Source organism: Triticum urartu, chromosome 1A (assembly GCF_056163025.1).
Source record: "Triticum urartu cultivar PI428250 chromosome 1A, HENAU_Tu73, whole genome shotgun sequence".
Classification (NCBI taxonomy): Eukaryota; Viridiplantae; Streptophyta; class Magnoliopsida; order Poales; family Poaceae; genus Triticum; species Triticum urartu.
In genome coordinates this window covers 498,634,818-498,651,367 of record NC_141873.1, presented here as the reverse complement: position 1 = coordinate 498,651,367, position 16,550 = coordinate 498,634,818, and the positions used below count along the sequence as shown (strand labels likewise).

Sequence of the window (16,550 nt, the reverse complement as noted above, 5' to 3'; positions counted from 1 at the left end):
TACATATGCTTAAAAAATGGTTTCTTTCACTAAGCACTCACATTGTACAAGGTTATGTACTCCAATGATAGTTGAAGGTTATATACTCCCATGATAGTTGATGAATGGTTGAACGTTTTTTTCCAAAAAAAAAGACTAGGCAAGGACATATGCCCGTACATTACAAAGAGGTCCCCCGCATAAAAAAATATAGAAAATATTGTGCACCCTAGATTTTTTTTTTGAGCGGTCGAAGCACTTTATTATTCATTCAAAAAATGTTGGAAGAAATTACAATAAGGTCTGGTCTATTGCCTCGCAAAACCTAAAGTAGCAGAAGCTCTTGCCAGGTTTGTGTGCTTCAACATTTGACTCTCCTTTCTCATGAATGATTTGAACTGATTCAAAACCTTCACGTTTCGCCTTGATTCAAAACATTTGTGCAGCCCACGTTAAGACGAAGCTGACGCATCGCGGAATGGGCCCCTGCCCAGCCCAGCCCAGCCCAGCCCTCGTAGTCTAACCCGACTTGCTGGTCCGACGCAGTCAGCCGGCTGCCTCCCTGGTTCGAGTCCGACGCGCACGCCTCCGCCCCGCAAACACAGCTCGTGCCCGTCCGTCCCGGCGGCTCTCTCAAACCCACACTCCCCACCTTCTTGCGGCACAAGCCGGAGCCGACGATCCCCCCGCCCGCGCCGCCGTCGACGCGGCCTCTTCCGCTCGCCGGGATCGGTAAGCGCCCCCGTCCCCCCGCCCCATCGCGCTCACCGCTACAGTCTGTCGTAGAATCGCTCGCTGCGCGGTTGAAATTCGGCCGAAACCTTGTTCGTCCCCCTCCTATGTTAGGTCCGCTCCTGGAGCCACCAGCGGCAACTAGCCGTATCTGTAGCGTTGCAGTGTAGACCGCATCCTGGTACCAGGGGAATTCCAGGTTTTCACATAGGCAGGCAGCGTTTTTTCTTAAAGCTGTAGGCAGGTAGCTTCATTAGCAAATGTGCAACAGACCTCGGATTGGTTTGCAATACAAGGTTCACTAATCACTAGGCATCTTACAACTCCGCCAAAATGCCTCGCGTAGTACATCTGTCTGAAATCTGAACGATTCCTGCATATGCTTGTTCCCCGATGCAGTGATGCTTGTCCTGCTTATTCTTAACATGATTGTCGTGATCTCTTTTTTTCAGGAGAGAACTGTATAAACGGTTCGGTGATTGAAGCGACTTAAGTCTTAACCATGAGTAGCATAGGAACCGGGTATGATCTGTCCGTCACCACTTTCTCCCCGGACGGCCGTGTCTTCCAGGTCGAGTATGCTGGCAAGGCCGTCGACAACAGCGGGTGTGACCTAGCTCCCTCCCCTGTTTTCCTGACCTTCTCTGTCTGTGCAACTTCATGATGAAACTTTGGATGATTCTGTGTAGGACGATTGTTGGGATCAAGTGCAAAGATGGAGTTGTCCTCGTAAGTGGTTATTTGCTGTATTTCCTTTTACCCGGATGGGGTGGTACTCTGTGCTTCTTTTGTGTGATAACCTTTTAATATATTGGTCTATAGGGTGTGGAGAAGCTGATAACATCGAAGATGATACTTGCCGGGTCGAATCGGAGACTTCACTCTGTTCACCGGAACTCTGGCTTGGTAATCTCTCTTCCTTTTTTGTTACGTACAGGCTGGTCTCTCTCTGCGAATGCACCAATTATTTAGGATATATATTCTGCAGTGTTCCCTTTCATGTCTCTTTATAATTGCCTTTCTTCTTACTGTAACGGATTGCATTTGGTAATGAAGTTAATTCCTGTTCTCTTTTTCAGGCTGTGGCTGGGTTAGCAGCAGACGGTAGGCAGGTGGTCTCCAGAGCAAAGTCAGAAGCTGCCAATTATGAAAAGTGAGAATTAGTGAGACTTTTGATTTTCATACCAAATGTTTGTAGAACTGTAACCTAAAGCTGTAATCCACCAGGGTATACGGAGAACCCATGCCTGTGAAGGAATTAGCTGATCGTGTAGCTAGCTACGTTCATCTGTGTACACTCTACTGGTGGCTCAGGTAAGGCAGTTAAGATGTTCTTCTTGTTCAAGAAGGTGGTTGCCTCCAACATGTTACGTGATAGTTTGATACACTTTATACTCCTGTCTCAGGCCTTTTGGCTGTGGAGTTATTCTTGGAGGTTATGATAGGGATGGGCCACAGCTCTACATGATCGAACCTTCAGGGCTCTCATATGTGAGTTCTCAATCTAAGACATGGTAGTTCTTCTATTTTGCCATTATTTATTAGGACCGAGCAAGGTATAAGTTGGCTAGATAACACATATTTATATTTCCTGTCAGTGACCGGGCAAGTTTAATTTCATAGTAAACAGACAACTTTATGTACATGGATTAAGATGTGCAGTGCTGCTTTTAGTAGCAGTAGACGCATTTGGAATTTATGACTTAATGGTTGAATTTTGACAGAAATATTTTGGTGCTGCTCTGGGTAAAGGAAGACAGGCTGCAAAAACGTAAGCCAATCAAGTTTTCACTAATTTTTTTCTGTTGTATGATTCCTGTAGTGGCCATTTTCTGTTTTGTTGCAAACCACTAGCACGGCTAAAGCATGGCACATTCATGAATCGTTTTTATAAATACCATTTTAATTTTTCAAAGTAGATCTTTAGGAATAAGGAAGTAAACATGCTGTTGATATTCTTAAAGCTGCTCATCAAATGATCATCCACATTTAGCGTTTATGCAGGTAGTAGTTTAGCCGTTCCATATTCAACGGGCGAAATACTTATTGCTTATGTTAGGTTTGCCACTAGCAGAACACAGCTTAGGTGGTGTTTTATTGCTTACCACAGTTTGCTACATACGAGTTAGGCAGGTTTGGGTTAAGCTCGTATTTATTTCTTTGACAAATTTTGATGCGCCACATTTTCTTAAAACTGCATCAGTGCACCCTACACGTCAGATACATCTATTGTGAAATCTTGGCACACCTGTGATGAAAAGTTTGCTGAGCAATAAATTGTGACTTGTCACACTTCTCGCACAAAATTTAGGAAAAAAAAAGCACTGCAACTAACCAAACAGACCCTCAGTTTAGCATTTTGATAAATAACCACTTCTTTACAGCCATAACAGAAATATTGTACCAGAACTGGTATGTGTAATTCTTTGAATTGTCTAGCTTCCGCAGTTAAGGCCCACAATACCAAACTGACCATTGATGTTAACGTACTTTAGATCATAGATGCACATCATTTACATAGTCTAAATACATTGACCGTTTATCTCTTTGTCCTTTTATTGGTCTTTCCGTTGATTTAGTTTTCAGTGGAAGAGTTGTTAATTAACTAAAACTTGATCTGTATTTACTTTCCCCTTGCAGCTTTGTAGCCATTGATGTGTATGTTTTCAGATACATTATGACATTGAGAGCTTTATATTACAAAGAACTTGTGCGATTCAAAATTTTGTAGAATGTCCCTTTTTACTGTTCGCAGCGGCTGTCAAATGCATCTGCACAAAATACTTATGATGATGTTTACTATGTATTTTTATTGGCCACAAACAGTGGTTCTCCATTCTAATTGATCTATCTTAATCTTGTCATACAGGGAGATAGAGAAATTGAAGCTTTCTGAGCTAACCTGCAGGGAAGGCATTGTTGAGGTTGCCAAGATGTATGTCCTAAATCTTTTGCCATCCTACTGCAAGTTTCATCTTTAGGATATACCACCTAGATTTCTGTCATGAATGGCCTGAAAGCTTGTTAGTCATGTACATTTACTTGCTCAAGCATGAAGATGGCCAGTAATTACTAGTCACAACAAATATTGATTTTCTCTCAGAAGGAACAACATTGCTGATCCTCCATATCATGGTTTTACTCCCACAAGGAGTATTTGTGGCTGCAATACTCTAGTACAAATTGCCATACCCGAAATAATTACTAGGCTGACTTTTTTTCCTGTACATGTAGAATTTATGGTGTACACGATGAAGCGAAAGACAAATCTTTTGAGCTGGAACTGAGCTGGGTGTGCGATGAATCTAACCGTCAGCATGAGAAGGTGATAAACGGCCACTCATAAAAAAAATACCCCCTCCCTTGGAACTCCACAGCTACCGTACATAGGCCACAGAGTTGCCCTTTGTTGAATTCCTTGCTAACTTTTCATACCTCGTGTAGGTTCCAAATGATCTTCTGGAGCAGGCCAAGGCAGCAGCGCGGGCAGCGTTGGAAGAGATGGACGCCGACTAAGAAGAGACCATGAGCTCTGCTCCCCATTTACTTTCACGTGCTCGCGTAACAGATACCGGACTGGAGCGGTTCGTTTTCAGTGCAAAAAACTACCTTCAGGCGTTGTTGCTTACGGTTCCATGATTCCATCCCAGTTGAGGTAGCAAGCAGGTTCTCGTGTTTTGGGGGGCTGTAGCGAATCGTGTTCTGCTTGCTGTTGGTCACACACTGAATCTTAATCCATTGAAATCCGAACATGTTTGTCACAGATCTTAATCCATTGAAGATTTCAGTTTTACTCCTTTAACCGGCACCTAGCTGATCTCCTAAACCAGTTAGAGGAGTAAATTTTTTTACTCCGCCTGTTTTACTCCTCTAACTGGCACCTAGCTGATCTCCTAAACCAGTTAGAGGAGCAAAAAAATTTACTCCGCCTGGAGGCGGCCGAGTATCCCCTCGCCCTCCCTTTGATGCTGAATTCGCCGCCGCGGCTGCGTCCCAGCCCCCCGTCCCTGTGGAAGGTGGCGAAGCTCCTGCACATCTCTCATTGTTCGTCTCAAAGAACAGGCGGCGATGAGGGTGGCGTGGAGGTTTAAATGAAGTCGGAGCAGCGGAGCCACCGCAGCGGTGACACTGGCATGGGCAGCGCCAAGCCGTCCATGGAGGGGCGCGGGTCATACAATGCGCTTCCATGGGTGTCGTAGGTAAATCTGAAAATGGTTTCATGCTTGAACCATACTCGTACATGTATCTCTCAGAATCATACTTGAACTATACCCGTTTAATGCCATTTTCAGCCCAACCAAAACTAAACCCTCTATTTTTTCCACCTAAACTAATTTAAACTCAATACATAACCGTGAGTTTAAACCCAATACATAACTATGTGTTTGCTTCAATGTATATATGATTGCACAAATCGACATGTTAAGAAGCAAATGACATATAAAGGCATAAGTGTATCTACAACAGTTTGGGAATAAAGTTATCGTTGAGATACAGTCAACACACAATAAGAGTCAAAAAGACAATGCCCACAACTGAAAAGCTTACTGGCAAGTGTATTAAAACCAATTGCTTAGCAAAAGCACAAGCAAATACATTCGATTTGCATGTGGTGTTTCCTCATAATACAGAATTACATAGTGTATCGCAGCATGTACGCGGATCAAAGATACTCGTTATCGATGCATCCTTACTTATTGCACATAACCAATGCCCAGAAACCGGTTTGGACCCATAGTTTATAGCCGTTAATAACCAAATTGTTTAAGCCCATAACCAACTATATCCAAATTGGTTTCTTCACATGCCCAAACCAAAACCAAACTAAAAAAGATTCGGCCTAATAAAACCTGAACCAATCAAACCCAAAGTAAGAACCAAACCGTTTCACCCAGTTTTTTAATAACCATTCTCAGGTTTAGTCGTAGGAGCTCAGGGACCGGGAGTGTCCTCGCTGCGAGACAGACTCTTGCCCAGGCCTTCGACTGCAATCTTTCTGGCCTGCTTGATAACCCATCAGTTCCGGTTAGTGTGATTGGCAGGTTTGTTCGAAGTGCCATGAACCTGGCAAGTCTTGTTGAGGATTTTATCAAGTGTGGTAAGACCATCCCTGTTCGCTTTAAAGGGCTTCTTTTTCTGGCTAGTCCTTGGATTGCTAAATCTAGCGTTGACAGCTGCGTCATCAACATCACTGCCACTGGTTTTGTGCCGACGCTTGTTGTTCTTGTTGTGCCTAGGCCTTCTGTTTCTGTCGCGTACTTCCGAGGTGCCGACCTCATTGCTCTGAGTGCTACGAGCCAGCCAGCTATCGTCGCTCGTGTGGTATCGGGTCATCAAAGAGGTAAGGGCTGCCATGGTTCTCGTCTTATCTTGTTCAAACTGTCGTGCAAGCCACTCGTCTCGGATGCTATGCCTGAAAGCAGCGATCGCTTCTGCGTCAGGACAATCTACTATTTGATTCTTTTTAGTTAAGAACCAATTACAGAATTTCCTAGCGGACTCGCGAGGCTACTGAATGATGTGGCTTAGGTCATCGGCATCTGGGGGGCGAACATAGGTACCTCGGAAGTTCGTCCTAAAGGCGTCCTCGAGCTGCTACGAGCTCCCGATAGAGTTTTCGGGCAAGCTATTGAGACAATACCTTGCCAGTCCTTTAAGTTTCAGCGGTAGGTACTTGATGGCACGCACATCATCTCCTTGAGCCATATGGATGTGGAGAAGTCTTCAACCCACACAGCCGGGTCAGTAGTTCCATCGCACTGTTCGATATTAACGGGTTTAAACCCTTAAGGGAACTGGTACTCCATGACCTCGTCCGTGAAACATATTGCGTGAGCAGGCCCTCGAAAACGAGCCGCTTCGTGCTAGATATCCATTGGCATCCGAGCATGTGTCTGCTCTCGAGCCTTCCCATGCATGTCCAACCAGGCCTCATAGCCGACCTGCCCAGCAGGGCGCATGTCCTCTTGATCCATATGTGGATCTAAAGCTGGGGCAGGGTTTGCCGTTAATCTCCTTTGCAAATCGTACGACTCAGGGTATTGGACTGGGTCCTGGCCTTCATGGCGAGGTATTGTGAGGGGATTTCTATTTTCCCCTGTTGGCATGTCCCGTCCCCGAGGAGGACGGCCTGGTTGATCAACTCGTTCGTGCTTGAATGGCACGTTTTCGGCGACTTCGTCATCGAATGCTGGAAGTAAACACCGTCATGGGTAGGATTTAACTTGTTCCTCACTCCGTGAATCAAAGTTTTGTTCGACTTCGAGGACCTCTCTACCCACTTATCATTGAGCGTGTTTTGATCAACTTGAAGTTGTTGATGTTTCTTTTTCAAGCTTCGAGCGGCTGCAATGAATCGCCGTCGAAACCTTTCTTGCTCGAATGGGTCCTTAGGGACGATGAAATCTGGCGGGGTCTGAGACTGACCTCCTCCTCGGATTCGGGGAGATAGTTACTTTCCTCCTCATCCTCGGGATCTTCGGGGTTCTCATCATCGGACATCCTTGTATGCCCGTTAAGTTGGTCAGGTGTGGCATTATCACCGTCACCCTGATCCTCAACGTCATTCGGGGGGGGGGGGGGCATTATCCGTGGCATCTGTATTTTTTTTGGCTCTGCTTGCCCCTACCAACGCCCCTGGATCACCTACGTCGGCGCTTGGGAGAGTCTTTTTGCTTTTTCCCATCCTTCTTGGGGGTGTCTACCATATAAACATCATAGGTAGAGGTTGCGGGCCAGTTGCCGGTATGGGATATGGCCATTGGTGAGTTTGCTCCTGATGTGCCAACGACATCCTCATCCATGTCGGTTGCCTCATCGGAGGCGTAGTTCAGTGCGTCGGTTAAATCTTCGACCGTAGCGACTGGGTGGGTGGTGGGTGAGACGTAAATTTCCCTATCATCGGCTTTACATCCGATTTGGTCGTAGACTGAGGACGAAATTATGAGATTCCGAATTTGGTCTAGCATCTCGTTTAAGTGCGAGAGATCTGCTGGGTTCATCACTTGACTGTAGCTCGGGCTAACTTGCAGTATGCTCAGTGGACCGCTTGACGCAACCTCGGAGCTTTGGCCAGCCATGGTTAATTCCTGGTCTGCTGGCGAAGAGATCGGATCCGAGCTTAACACCGGTTCCAAGGGCGGACTTGGCTCGAGGTCGAGACCCGATGAGATAGTAGTCGGATCGACACTTCAGGTTGGGCCCGATGTGACGATGATCGGATCCGCACTTGGAGTTGAGTCTGGTGCGAGATCTGGCCCGAGGCTTGGGTCAGAGGTCGGCTCTGGGTTAAGGCCACGGTGCCTGAAGGGTTCTCGAGCCGAGCGTGATCGCCACGGGAGTCAGCGGTATATTCCAAACTCCCAAACGTAATGACTTGGTTCGGGACGAAGCTCTCGACATGGTCCAAATGGCCGGTCGAGTTGGCATGGAGAACGACGCTGCCGAATGTAAAAAGCAGGACTGGGGACGAAGATGTCACCACAACCAATATTGTTGTTGATCTGAAGACGAGACATTGATCCTTTTTGACCACACAGCGGGACCTGCATGGGCCACCAATGTCGGTACTAAAACCGGATGATCTCGGATAGGGGGTCTCGAACTGTGGATCTAGGAACAATGGGTAACAGGAGATAAGGGAGACGATGTTTACCCAGGTTCCCTCTCGAAGAGGTAAAACCCTACGTCCTACTCTGATTATATTGATGTGCTTGAGTATCGAGTACAAGATGGTCTACCTCGAGATCGTATATTGTGTTCTAAACCCTAAGGCTTGTAATCGTGTCTCTACAAACTAAACCCCTCAGCTTATATAGGCACCGACGGTATCTAGGTTACATATGGTCGGTTGCCGACTAGGAATAAACACGTTGACTACTAGAGTTGTCCTTGAAGTATACGCCAAGTCTTTGACGGCTTTCGTCTTGATCACACCATGATTCAAAGCTTCTGGAGTCCTTCCTTATGGAGGTTGGCGGGCTGTAAGCTCGGCCCATGGACTATGGGTCGCCTAGGTTGGTACCCCCTAGTGTAGGACACCGTCAGTAGCAACTTCTAATTTTTCAACTAAAGTGTATCAAATATGGTAGTTTATATATTTGACGAAGTCTATGGTTTGTGCTCTTATTTGTGCAAAATAAATCCAAACATATGGGAGCATGGCGATAAAAATGGACGTTGATACGACATTTGAATTATATAGAACATTTTTTTGCGGGGTAAGTTTCTCCTTATTGAGCACATAATTTATTGCTCATTGCTTAACACACAAATTGGAGCTTAAGTTTTTGCTTGATGCCATTTAAGTAGCCTACTACATTGAGGGGCAGGTTGGAAGAAAGAAATATTTGCTTATGTTCATCAAGCAATCTCTGTGTTTTTTTCGTTATTTCCTTATATGTTCATCAAGCAATCCCTGTGTTTTTTCGTTGTCGATAGATTCCGCTTGCATTGTGTACAGAAAGGTCGATTGGTACTGTATACATCAAGCTCCCCCGTGAGTCTAGCATGTTTTGGTTTACTATGTTTGCTCGGGTGAGCGCGCTGCCTCGTCGGCTTGCCATCTCCCCTTTTCCTCGGTAGTAAGTGCCACCTCATCTCGCCGTGCAACAAAACAAGCCCGAGAAAACGCCGAGACCCACCCACCCCCACCCCCGCCACCACCCACTTCCCTTCCTCGGACTCCGCGCTACTCCGGTCTCTTTCTCGCGGCGCCAGGTGGTGGCGCCGGGCCCATGCCGCCACGCGCACGCGGGCACCACGGCCGTCCGATCCGCGGCCGACGCGCGGGATGCGGCCACCCCCGCGACCTCCGACCAGAGAGGAGCCCCGGCCCCGATTAATAAACCAGTCGCCGCGCACCCGTCCCACACCCACACAGTGGGCGGCGCCCTCTCCTTCTCTTCGTTTCGACCAAACCGCCGTCAGAGAGATCGCTCGCTCGCTGTCGGCGGCGGCGGCGGCCACTCTCCGTTCCTCTCCCTTCGTCCCGAGAGGCTCAGGTAGCGTCTCCATCCTCGGCTCCTCTCCCTCCCGAGTCCCGACGCATGCATGCCCGCACGGCCCCGCCGAGCCGCGCCCATTTCTCGATTGAGGGTGGACTCCGCGCGGCCTCGCGGCGAACCGGAACACGTTTTCTTATCTTCTCCCCGTCCGTCCCGAGAGGACGCGTGATCGGGGCTTCCCCGTCGGGCCGGATACTGCTTTCTCCCCTCTCCATTCCGATGGCTAAGGACGGGCATTCATATTGACCGCCAGGGCATGTAAAGACCATGTCAAATTCTAGGGCTCCGATAACCACGGAACTTAGGATTCATATACAGAGGGGGAGTGAGTGGGCGAATAGATAGGAACTTCTGAAAAAAAAAATGAATGTTGGCCATGAGTGTTGAGTGTTGACACAAGTTCATGGATTGGAACTCCGGGCTCTGTTCCTACTTATTATAGGTAGAAAGTGAAAGTTTTTGCGCTACTTATTTGTACCAAGATAAAAAAACCTTTGCTATAGATGGACTCATCTCATTTGCTGTACATAGGTGGACTAATTTCAATGAAAATTTGGTTCTTGAAATGTACTTTCCCAATGCTACCTGTACACCCATTTTCGTTGTGCAACAAATAAATAATACAACCAACTATTTACATCAGCTAGGAAAAAGGAAAAACTGTTTTCAACAGTCTGCCAAGTGCCAATCCATAATGACAGAGGGGTAACTAGTTGTTTCTTCACCTTATACTTAAGAAAGGTAGCATCTGCAACAAAGCCAGACCTCCAAGCTCTAAAAGCCGTCCTGGAACCTTTCGAAATGTGGCCATTGCGCTGCTTCCAAATGTGCGAGGGAGCCAAATTACATTCTCCTTGAAGCAAGGACCAGCTAAATGTCAACAAGCCCACAGGATTGAAATGGCTAAGCTCCCTAGGGCTCAAGCAACAGGGAGGCAGGTCCATACCATTGTGCTGAAACTGCACTGGAAGAATAGGTGCTGCCAATCCTCTTTAGCTCTGAAAGGGCATATCATAAATGATCATCACCAGACACATGCTAATGCCTACGTTTTAGCATATCCCTGGTGTAAATTCTATCATTGAGGATCAGCCAGGCAAATGCTTTATGTTCTAATTTGCCAAATTCGGCTCTAAATCTGTTTTATTTTTTTTCTTTGATATTTTCACCAGGAGGGAGTGAATCCCCACCTGAATATATTTCAAAGAAGCTCGTGTGCAGAGTGCTAGCGAGAGGATAGATAGTCCCGCCACAAACCGGCAAGGGCTTTTTCATCAGCTGCTTTTAGCCTTTTTTACCACTGAGTGAGGTCATCGACTATGTTCCTTGATACATCCACGGCAGATAGTGAGAGCTGCCGAAACACGTTAGCATTCCTGGCATCCAAGATTTACCACAGTATAACTAGGAAGGACGAAAAGAGTGAGCGTGGCAGGCAGACCCAGTGGAGTGCACGTTTCCCATATTCGTTTGAAGGGGGAGACACAGGGTGGATTGCTAGCAGCTGCCAGATGCGTGACGCAAGAGGGCATCGGACTATGTGCCTCCACTTCTTTTCTTTTTCATGATGCATCTCCACTTCTTGGCTGATATTCACCTGAACTTCCATACCGTTCGTGCTAATCTAGTACTGATGGCAGGCCCCAATCCTGGTCCTTCAATTATCAAGTATTCCTATCTTCCAAGTTCTTCCCTTGCTCGTCCTCACTCTTGTAAGAGCAATCCACAGTGGCGGTGGCAGAGAAAAGATATAACTTGGGTCAGACATATACTTTAAATAAGAGAAACACTTTAAATGTGAGCATAACAGCTATATTGTCCTAGCGGTAAAGGTTTTGTGCCCCAAGCCCATCAACCCATGCTTTCTTTCTCATTTTCATATCATGCATTCCTCCAATAGCTGCAAGAAACAAGGAAATGCTGAATTGATGAATCGAACAGACGACCTCCCATTTCAAACACAAATGAGACTTTGTTTTGACGAAAAGACAGCCCTAGGGCTGTATTTCATTGATGAAGTAGGATCATAAGAGGTTCAAATACAAATGCGCCAGCTTACTTATGTTCAATTACAAATGTGGCGGCTGCTAATCCACCAAATGAACTAGTCAAGCACCCCACGGTTGGTCGTTGTGACTTCGGTTGGCCAGTTTCCTACAGCGCCAGCTTACATATGTTCAATTTCCATTTTGTTGTGACTCTAGTCCTGCTGGGCCCCCTCCCTCTGTGACCGGCAATCGATGGAAAGAGTATAGTGTCACTGATTTAGTTTGGATGGCAATATTAATCTGCATGGCTTGAGTTGTGCTTGTGTGTTGATATTGAATTCATAAAACTAATATAAGCCAACTTATTACATCTCATATGGCTCTTGCATTTGGTGGCTACTCTACCCTTGATACTTGTTATTATAGTAAGTTTACATATATATTTTTTAGTGTTTCTTGGTGTCCTAGCAATTCTTCCATTATCAATGCTACTGATATATACTACTGTTTTACCCTTGTACCAATGGTTCAATGCTACGTCTTGTTTAGTACTCAGAAGGAAATGCTTCATCTAGTTGATAACTGCAATGATCCAATGTACTCCCTCCGTTCCTAAATATTTGTCTTTCTAGAGGTTTTAAATGGTGACTACATACGGAACAAAATGAGTGAATCTACACTCTAAAATATGTCTATATACATCCGTATGTGGTGACCATTTGAAATCTCTAGAAAGACAAATATTTAGGAACGGAGGGAATAGTTCTCAAAGGGCACCCATCAATTCTTGTAGTTCACTATAGGTGGTTTCTGTTTTGGTTTGGAAAAGATCAAAGGAGTAACAAAAGCAGGTGAGATTTTAGCTTGGTGTTTTACTTTCATGCTGGTTGTAGAGTCACATGCAGTACTTTTTTCAAGGATGCAACCATGCTTCAGGATTCACCAAGCGCTGCTTACTCCTTTGTGATTTTGTAACTGTATAGTCCACTAAGGTTTTTCCTTCCTTGTGCAGGAATTCTTGGTTGATTTAACATGGACAGGGCTAGGAATTTCATGCCTGGCCCTAATCAGGAGCTTCTGGATGCCAAGCCATTAAGATCTTTAGCTCCAATGTTCCCTGCACCCATGGGAGTCAACATTAACCAGTCAAGCACCCCACCGTTGGTCGTTGTGACTCCGGTTGGCCAGTTTCCTACAGGATTTGGTGCTGGGAGCCTTCCTGCCGTTGGATCACTCGCCACCTTCAGTGCTACTGCGAATGCTTTTTCGCCTGCAGGCACAAGTGCTAATGTGCCCATTGATGTTACCCCTGTCTCAGCATACAAGACGAGATCATCTGGGGTTACACCACGTAATGATGACGGCGAACCTTATTCGGTTAGTCAGACTTCGGCATCTGAACGTCAGGCTAAGAGGTCAGCTGGTTTGGCTGCTGAGGGCTCAAATGGAGTTAAGGTCAAGCGCCCTAAGCCTATCTACAGGAATCATGTTTCTGGCAAGCTGCTTGCTTTTCTGACCACTTCAGATAGTACTCCCAGGGAGGCTGTGGAAGCAGTTCATATGACCTTTGAGGCACTCAGGCGTAGACATCTTCAGATGGATGAAACGCTAGATGCTAGCAGACGTGCAGACCTGAAAGCTGGCGCTATCATGCTGGCCAGTGATATCAGGGCCAATGTGGGAAAGAGGGTAGGGACTGTTCCTGGTGTTGAAATAGGCGATATTTTCTATTTCAGGATGGAGCTATGCATCATCGGGTTGCACGCGCCTAGCATGAGTGGCATTGATTACATGAGTGCTAACTTTGGAAATGGCGAGGATTCTGTAGCAATATGTATTGTCGCGGCAGGTGGTTATGAGAATGATGATGATGACACAGACACGCTGGTGTACAGTGGTTCAGGGGGTAACAGTAGGAATACCGAGGAGAGGCATGACCAGAAGCTTGAGAGGGGCAACCTTGCTCTCGAGAGGAGTTTGCACAGGAAGAATGAGATAAGGGTCGTGCGGGGATTCAGAGATCCAGCTACGATAACTGGCAAAATCTACATATACGATGGCCTCTATAAAATCCAAGAGTCCTGGAAGGAGAGAACAAAGTTTGGCATCAACTGCTTCAAGTACAGGCTGCAGCGTGAACCTGGACAGCGTGATGGAGCTGCGATATGGAAGAGGACGCAGCGATGGATACAAAATGCATCAACAAGAGGCAGGGTTATACAACATGACCTATCATCTGGGGCTGAAACGTTCCCAGTTTGTGTCGTCAATGAGATAGACCATGAGAAAGGACCTGGGCATTTTACCTATACTACTGATGTCAAATACCCGAGACCCCTCAGCTCCATGAAAGCCTTGCAGGGTTGCGGTTGCCAGAGTGTTTGCCTACCCGGTGATGCAAACTGTGCTTGTGGGCAACATAATGGAGGTGATCTACCGTACAGCTCAGCAGGAGTGTTGGTGTGCCGCAAGCCAGTAATATATGAATGTGGTGAAGCTTGCCATTGCAGCCTGAATTGTCGGAACAGAGTGTGCCAAAAGGGGATCAGGTACCACTTTGAGGTCTTCAGGACCACAAATCGAGGCTGGGGTCTTCGCTGTTGGGATCCTATTCGTGCTGGTGCATTTATTTGCGAGTATGCTGGGGATGTTATTGATGAGCTTCAAGTTAATTTGGATGATAGTGAAGATGATTACATTTTTCAGACCATGTGTCCTGGTGAGAAGACGCTAAAATGGAACTCTGGGCCTGAATTGATAGGCAAGGAAAGCACATATGTATCACCTGATGAATTTCAGCCGCTGCCCATCAAGATAAGTGCAAAACAGATTGGAAATGTCTCGCGTTTCATGAACCACAGTTGCTCCCCAAATGCCTTCTGGCAACCAGTGCAATACGACCATGGAGATGACAAGCACCCACGTATAATGTTCTTTGCACTTAATCACATCCCTCCCATGACGGAGTTAACTTATGACTACGGTGTGGTTGGAGCCGGGACCAGTCGGAGCAAGACCTGCCTGTGTGGATCATTAACCTGTCGCGGGTTATTTTGATTCACATTAGGGCTCATGTATATTGTGGTGGATCAACATGCAGGCCAATATGCTAGGTATCTTCTCTGCCAGATTGGGTTTATGTATTGCCGGTGTGTTCATCCATTTACTGTATTACTCAAGTATGCATCTATTGCACCTGATGCTGAATCGCTATATTTCTGGAGTGACTAGTCATGTGATCTACTAGCATAGTACTGTAGCAATTTGCACGTTTGTATCATCGAATTTGGCATTTTATCTTCCTCTAGCACTAATATTCTTGTTCGAACAAACTGCTGTAGTTACTTGGCACCGCATATGTATGATGATGATAGGCAAGCGCAGCTCTTGGTAGTCTTGAAATGCTGCACATCACATGCTATTTACCCATAGCTAAGCTGCATCTGTGTTTATACGTGATACAGCAGAAGAAAGGCTTCGCTTTCTGCGTCTCTAAAGTATTTAAAGCTAGATGTTAGTATGTTTATCACCTTTTAGCTTTACTTGTGGGTCTATATACCATCTTATTTGTTTGGATAGGAACATATACCATCTTTTGAGCATTTGCTCTACTCACTACCTGTCTGCTCACCTTGCAGATGTTTGTGCTGCTACCGATTCTACCAATGTTAGATTGGCTCCTGGGAAGATGATTAATAATCGGTCGTTCGGAACCGCGAAGACTTTAAGCTATCTTCGAGCTGTAGAATGCCCATGTCGTGTCAATGCCGCACTTGGCCTCTGTTCTGCCGGATGGTGGCTTTGTGCCCACCATTTGTTCGGATACTTGGTGGATGCGTGTGTCGATGCATGTCCTGCTGCTAATCTGTCTTCCCTTCTCCTTGCCATCCGTTCCTGTGTAGGCTAGCGTCAGTTCTTAACTGGACCCCTGGCTGTTAGCTGCGACTTGTCAAGACCCGGTGCTGTAAAAACATGTGGCTTAGCCTCGTCTCGCGTTCGGCTCAGATTTTTACCTGTGTCCTGTTCCGTTCACCGTCCCAAATTCTATATTTTCCGCGTCTCCATCCTCGCTAGGGAGCCAGCTAAAACATATGGAAGCCTGGATGGAACGCCAAATAGGTAAGCGGTCCATTGAGCGTTCCGTAAGCAATGACCTAAGCGTATGGAAAGAGTACTTACCAGTTACCACTTACTACCAGGGGAGGTATTAACAACATAACCAGGCTGCGCCGCCGCACCGTGTGCTAATTGGGAGCACGTGGCCACACTTTAGTGCAATTGGCTGCGTCCTACAAACCTGTCTCTACTTTATATGATCGTCAGTCACCAGTGGACAAAGGTCTTACCTCCTTTGATGTAACCTTCTAATAAAATGTTATGCCGGCCGAATCCAGATGAATCCATCGGAGGCGAAACGCGGACTGGATCCAAGCAGATCCACAGAAGACCAACATTGATCGAATCCTGGGAGGGATCCACTGGAGACGAAACACAGATTGGATCCAAACAGATCCATCGAAGACCAAAGTCGACCAAATCCTAGGAGAGATCCGTCAGAGACACATATTCACATTCCCTCCATCGGCGCTAGACACACCGCTGGGACGGGATGATATCTGAAAGACACTATTTCTACTATGGAAAGTCATCGTCGCCTCGCAGCCCCCCAAAAGATGCTAAAACTACCTAAAACAAGAATGTGATCCCTCCCACCGACAAGGGACCGGGTTCCTCCGCACCTCCAAGAACCAAGGGCCATCGGAGGCGGGCGGACCAAAACCCTAGTCACCTTATTATGTTGCCCCGTGTGGAGAAAGGGAACAGTCCTAGGTGTTTATACTTTCGA

At 46.4% G+C, this 16,550-nt stretch overlaps 2 protein-coding genes across 2 annotated transcripts; both read left to right on the top strand.

Annotated features, from left to right (window-relative positions):
- Positions 1–543: 543 nt before the first annotated feature.
- LOC125522245 (proteasome subunit alpha type-3) lies at positions 544–4,504 on the top strand. The gene is made up of 11 exons (XM_048687329.2): positions 544–711; positions 1,164–1,317; positions 1,401–1,440; positions 1,534–1,617; positions 1,791–1,864; positions 1,939–2,025; positions 2,118–2,202; positions 2,436–2,482; positions 3,581–3,646; positions 3,946–4,036; positions 4,156–4,504. The coding sequence occupies exons 2-11, from the start codon at positions 1,214–1,216 to the stop codon at positions 4,225–4,227; spliced, it is 750 nt and encodes a 249-aa protein (XP_048543286.2). The 5' UTR covers positions 544–711; positions 1,164–1,213; the 3' UTR covers positions 4,228–4,504.
- A 4,947-nt stretch (positions 4,505–9,451) lies between these two features.
- LOC125522224 (histone-lysine N-methyltransferase, H3 lysine-9 specific SUVH1) lies at positions 9,452–15,708 on the top strand. Its single transcript, XM_048687312.2, has 3 exons — positions 9,452–9,713; positions 12,717–14,817; positions 15,343–15,708. Exon 2 carries the CDS (start codon positions 12,737–12,739, stop codon positions 14,759–14,761), a length of 2,025 nt encoding a protein of 674 aa, XP_048543269.2. The 5' UTR covers positions 9,452–9,713; positions 12,717–12,736; the 3' UTR covers positions 14,762–14,817; positions 15,343–15,708.
- The last annotated feature ends 842 nt before the right edge of the window (positions 15,709–16,550 follow it).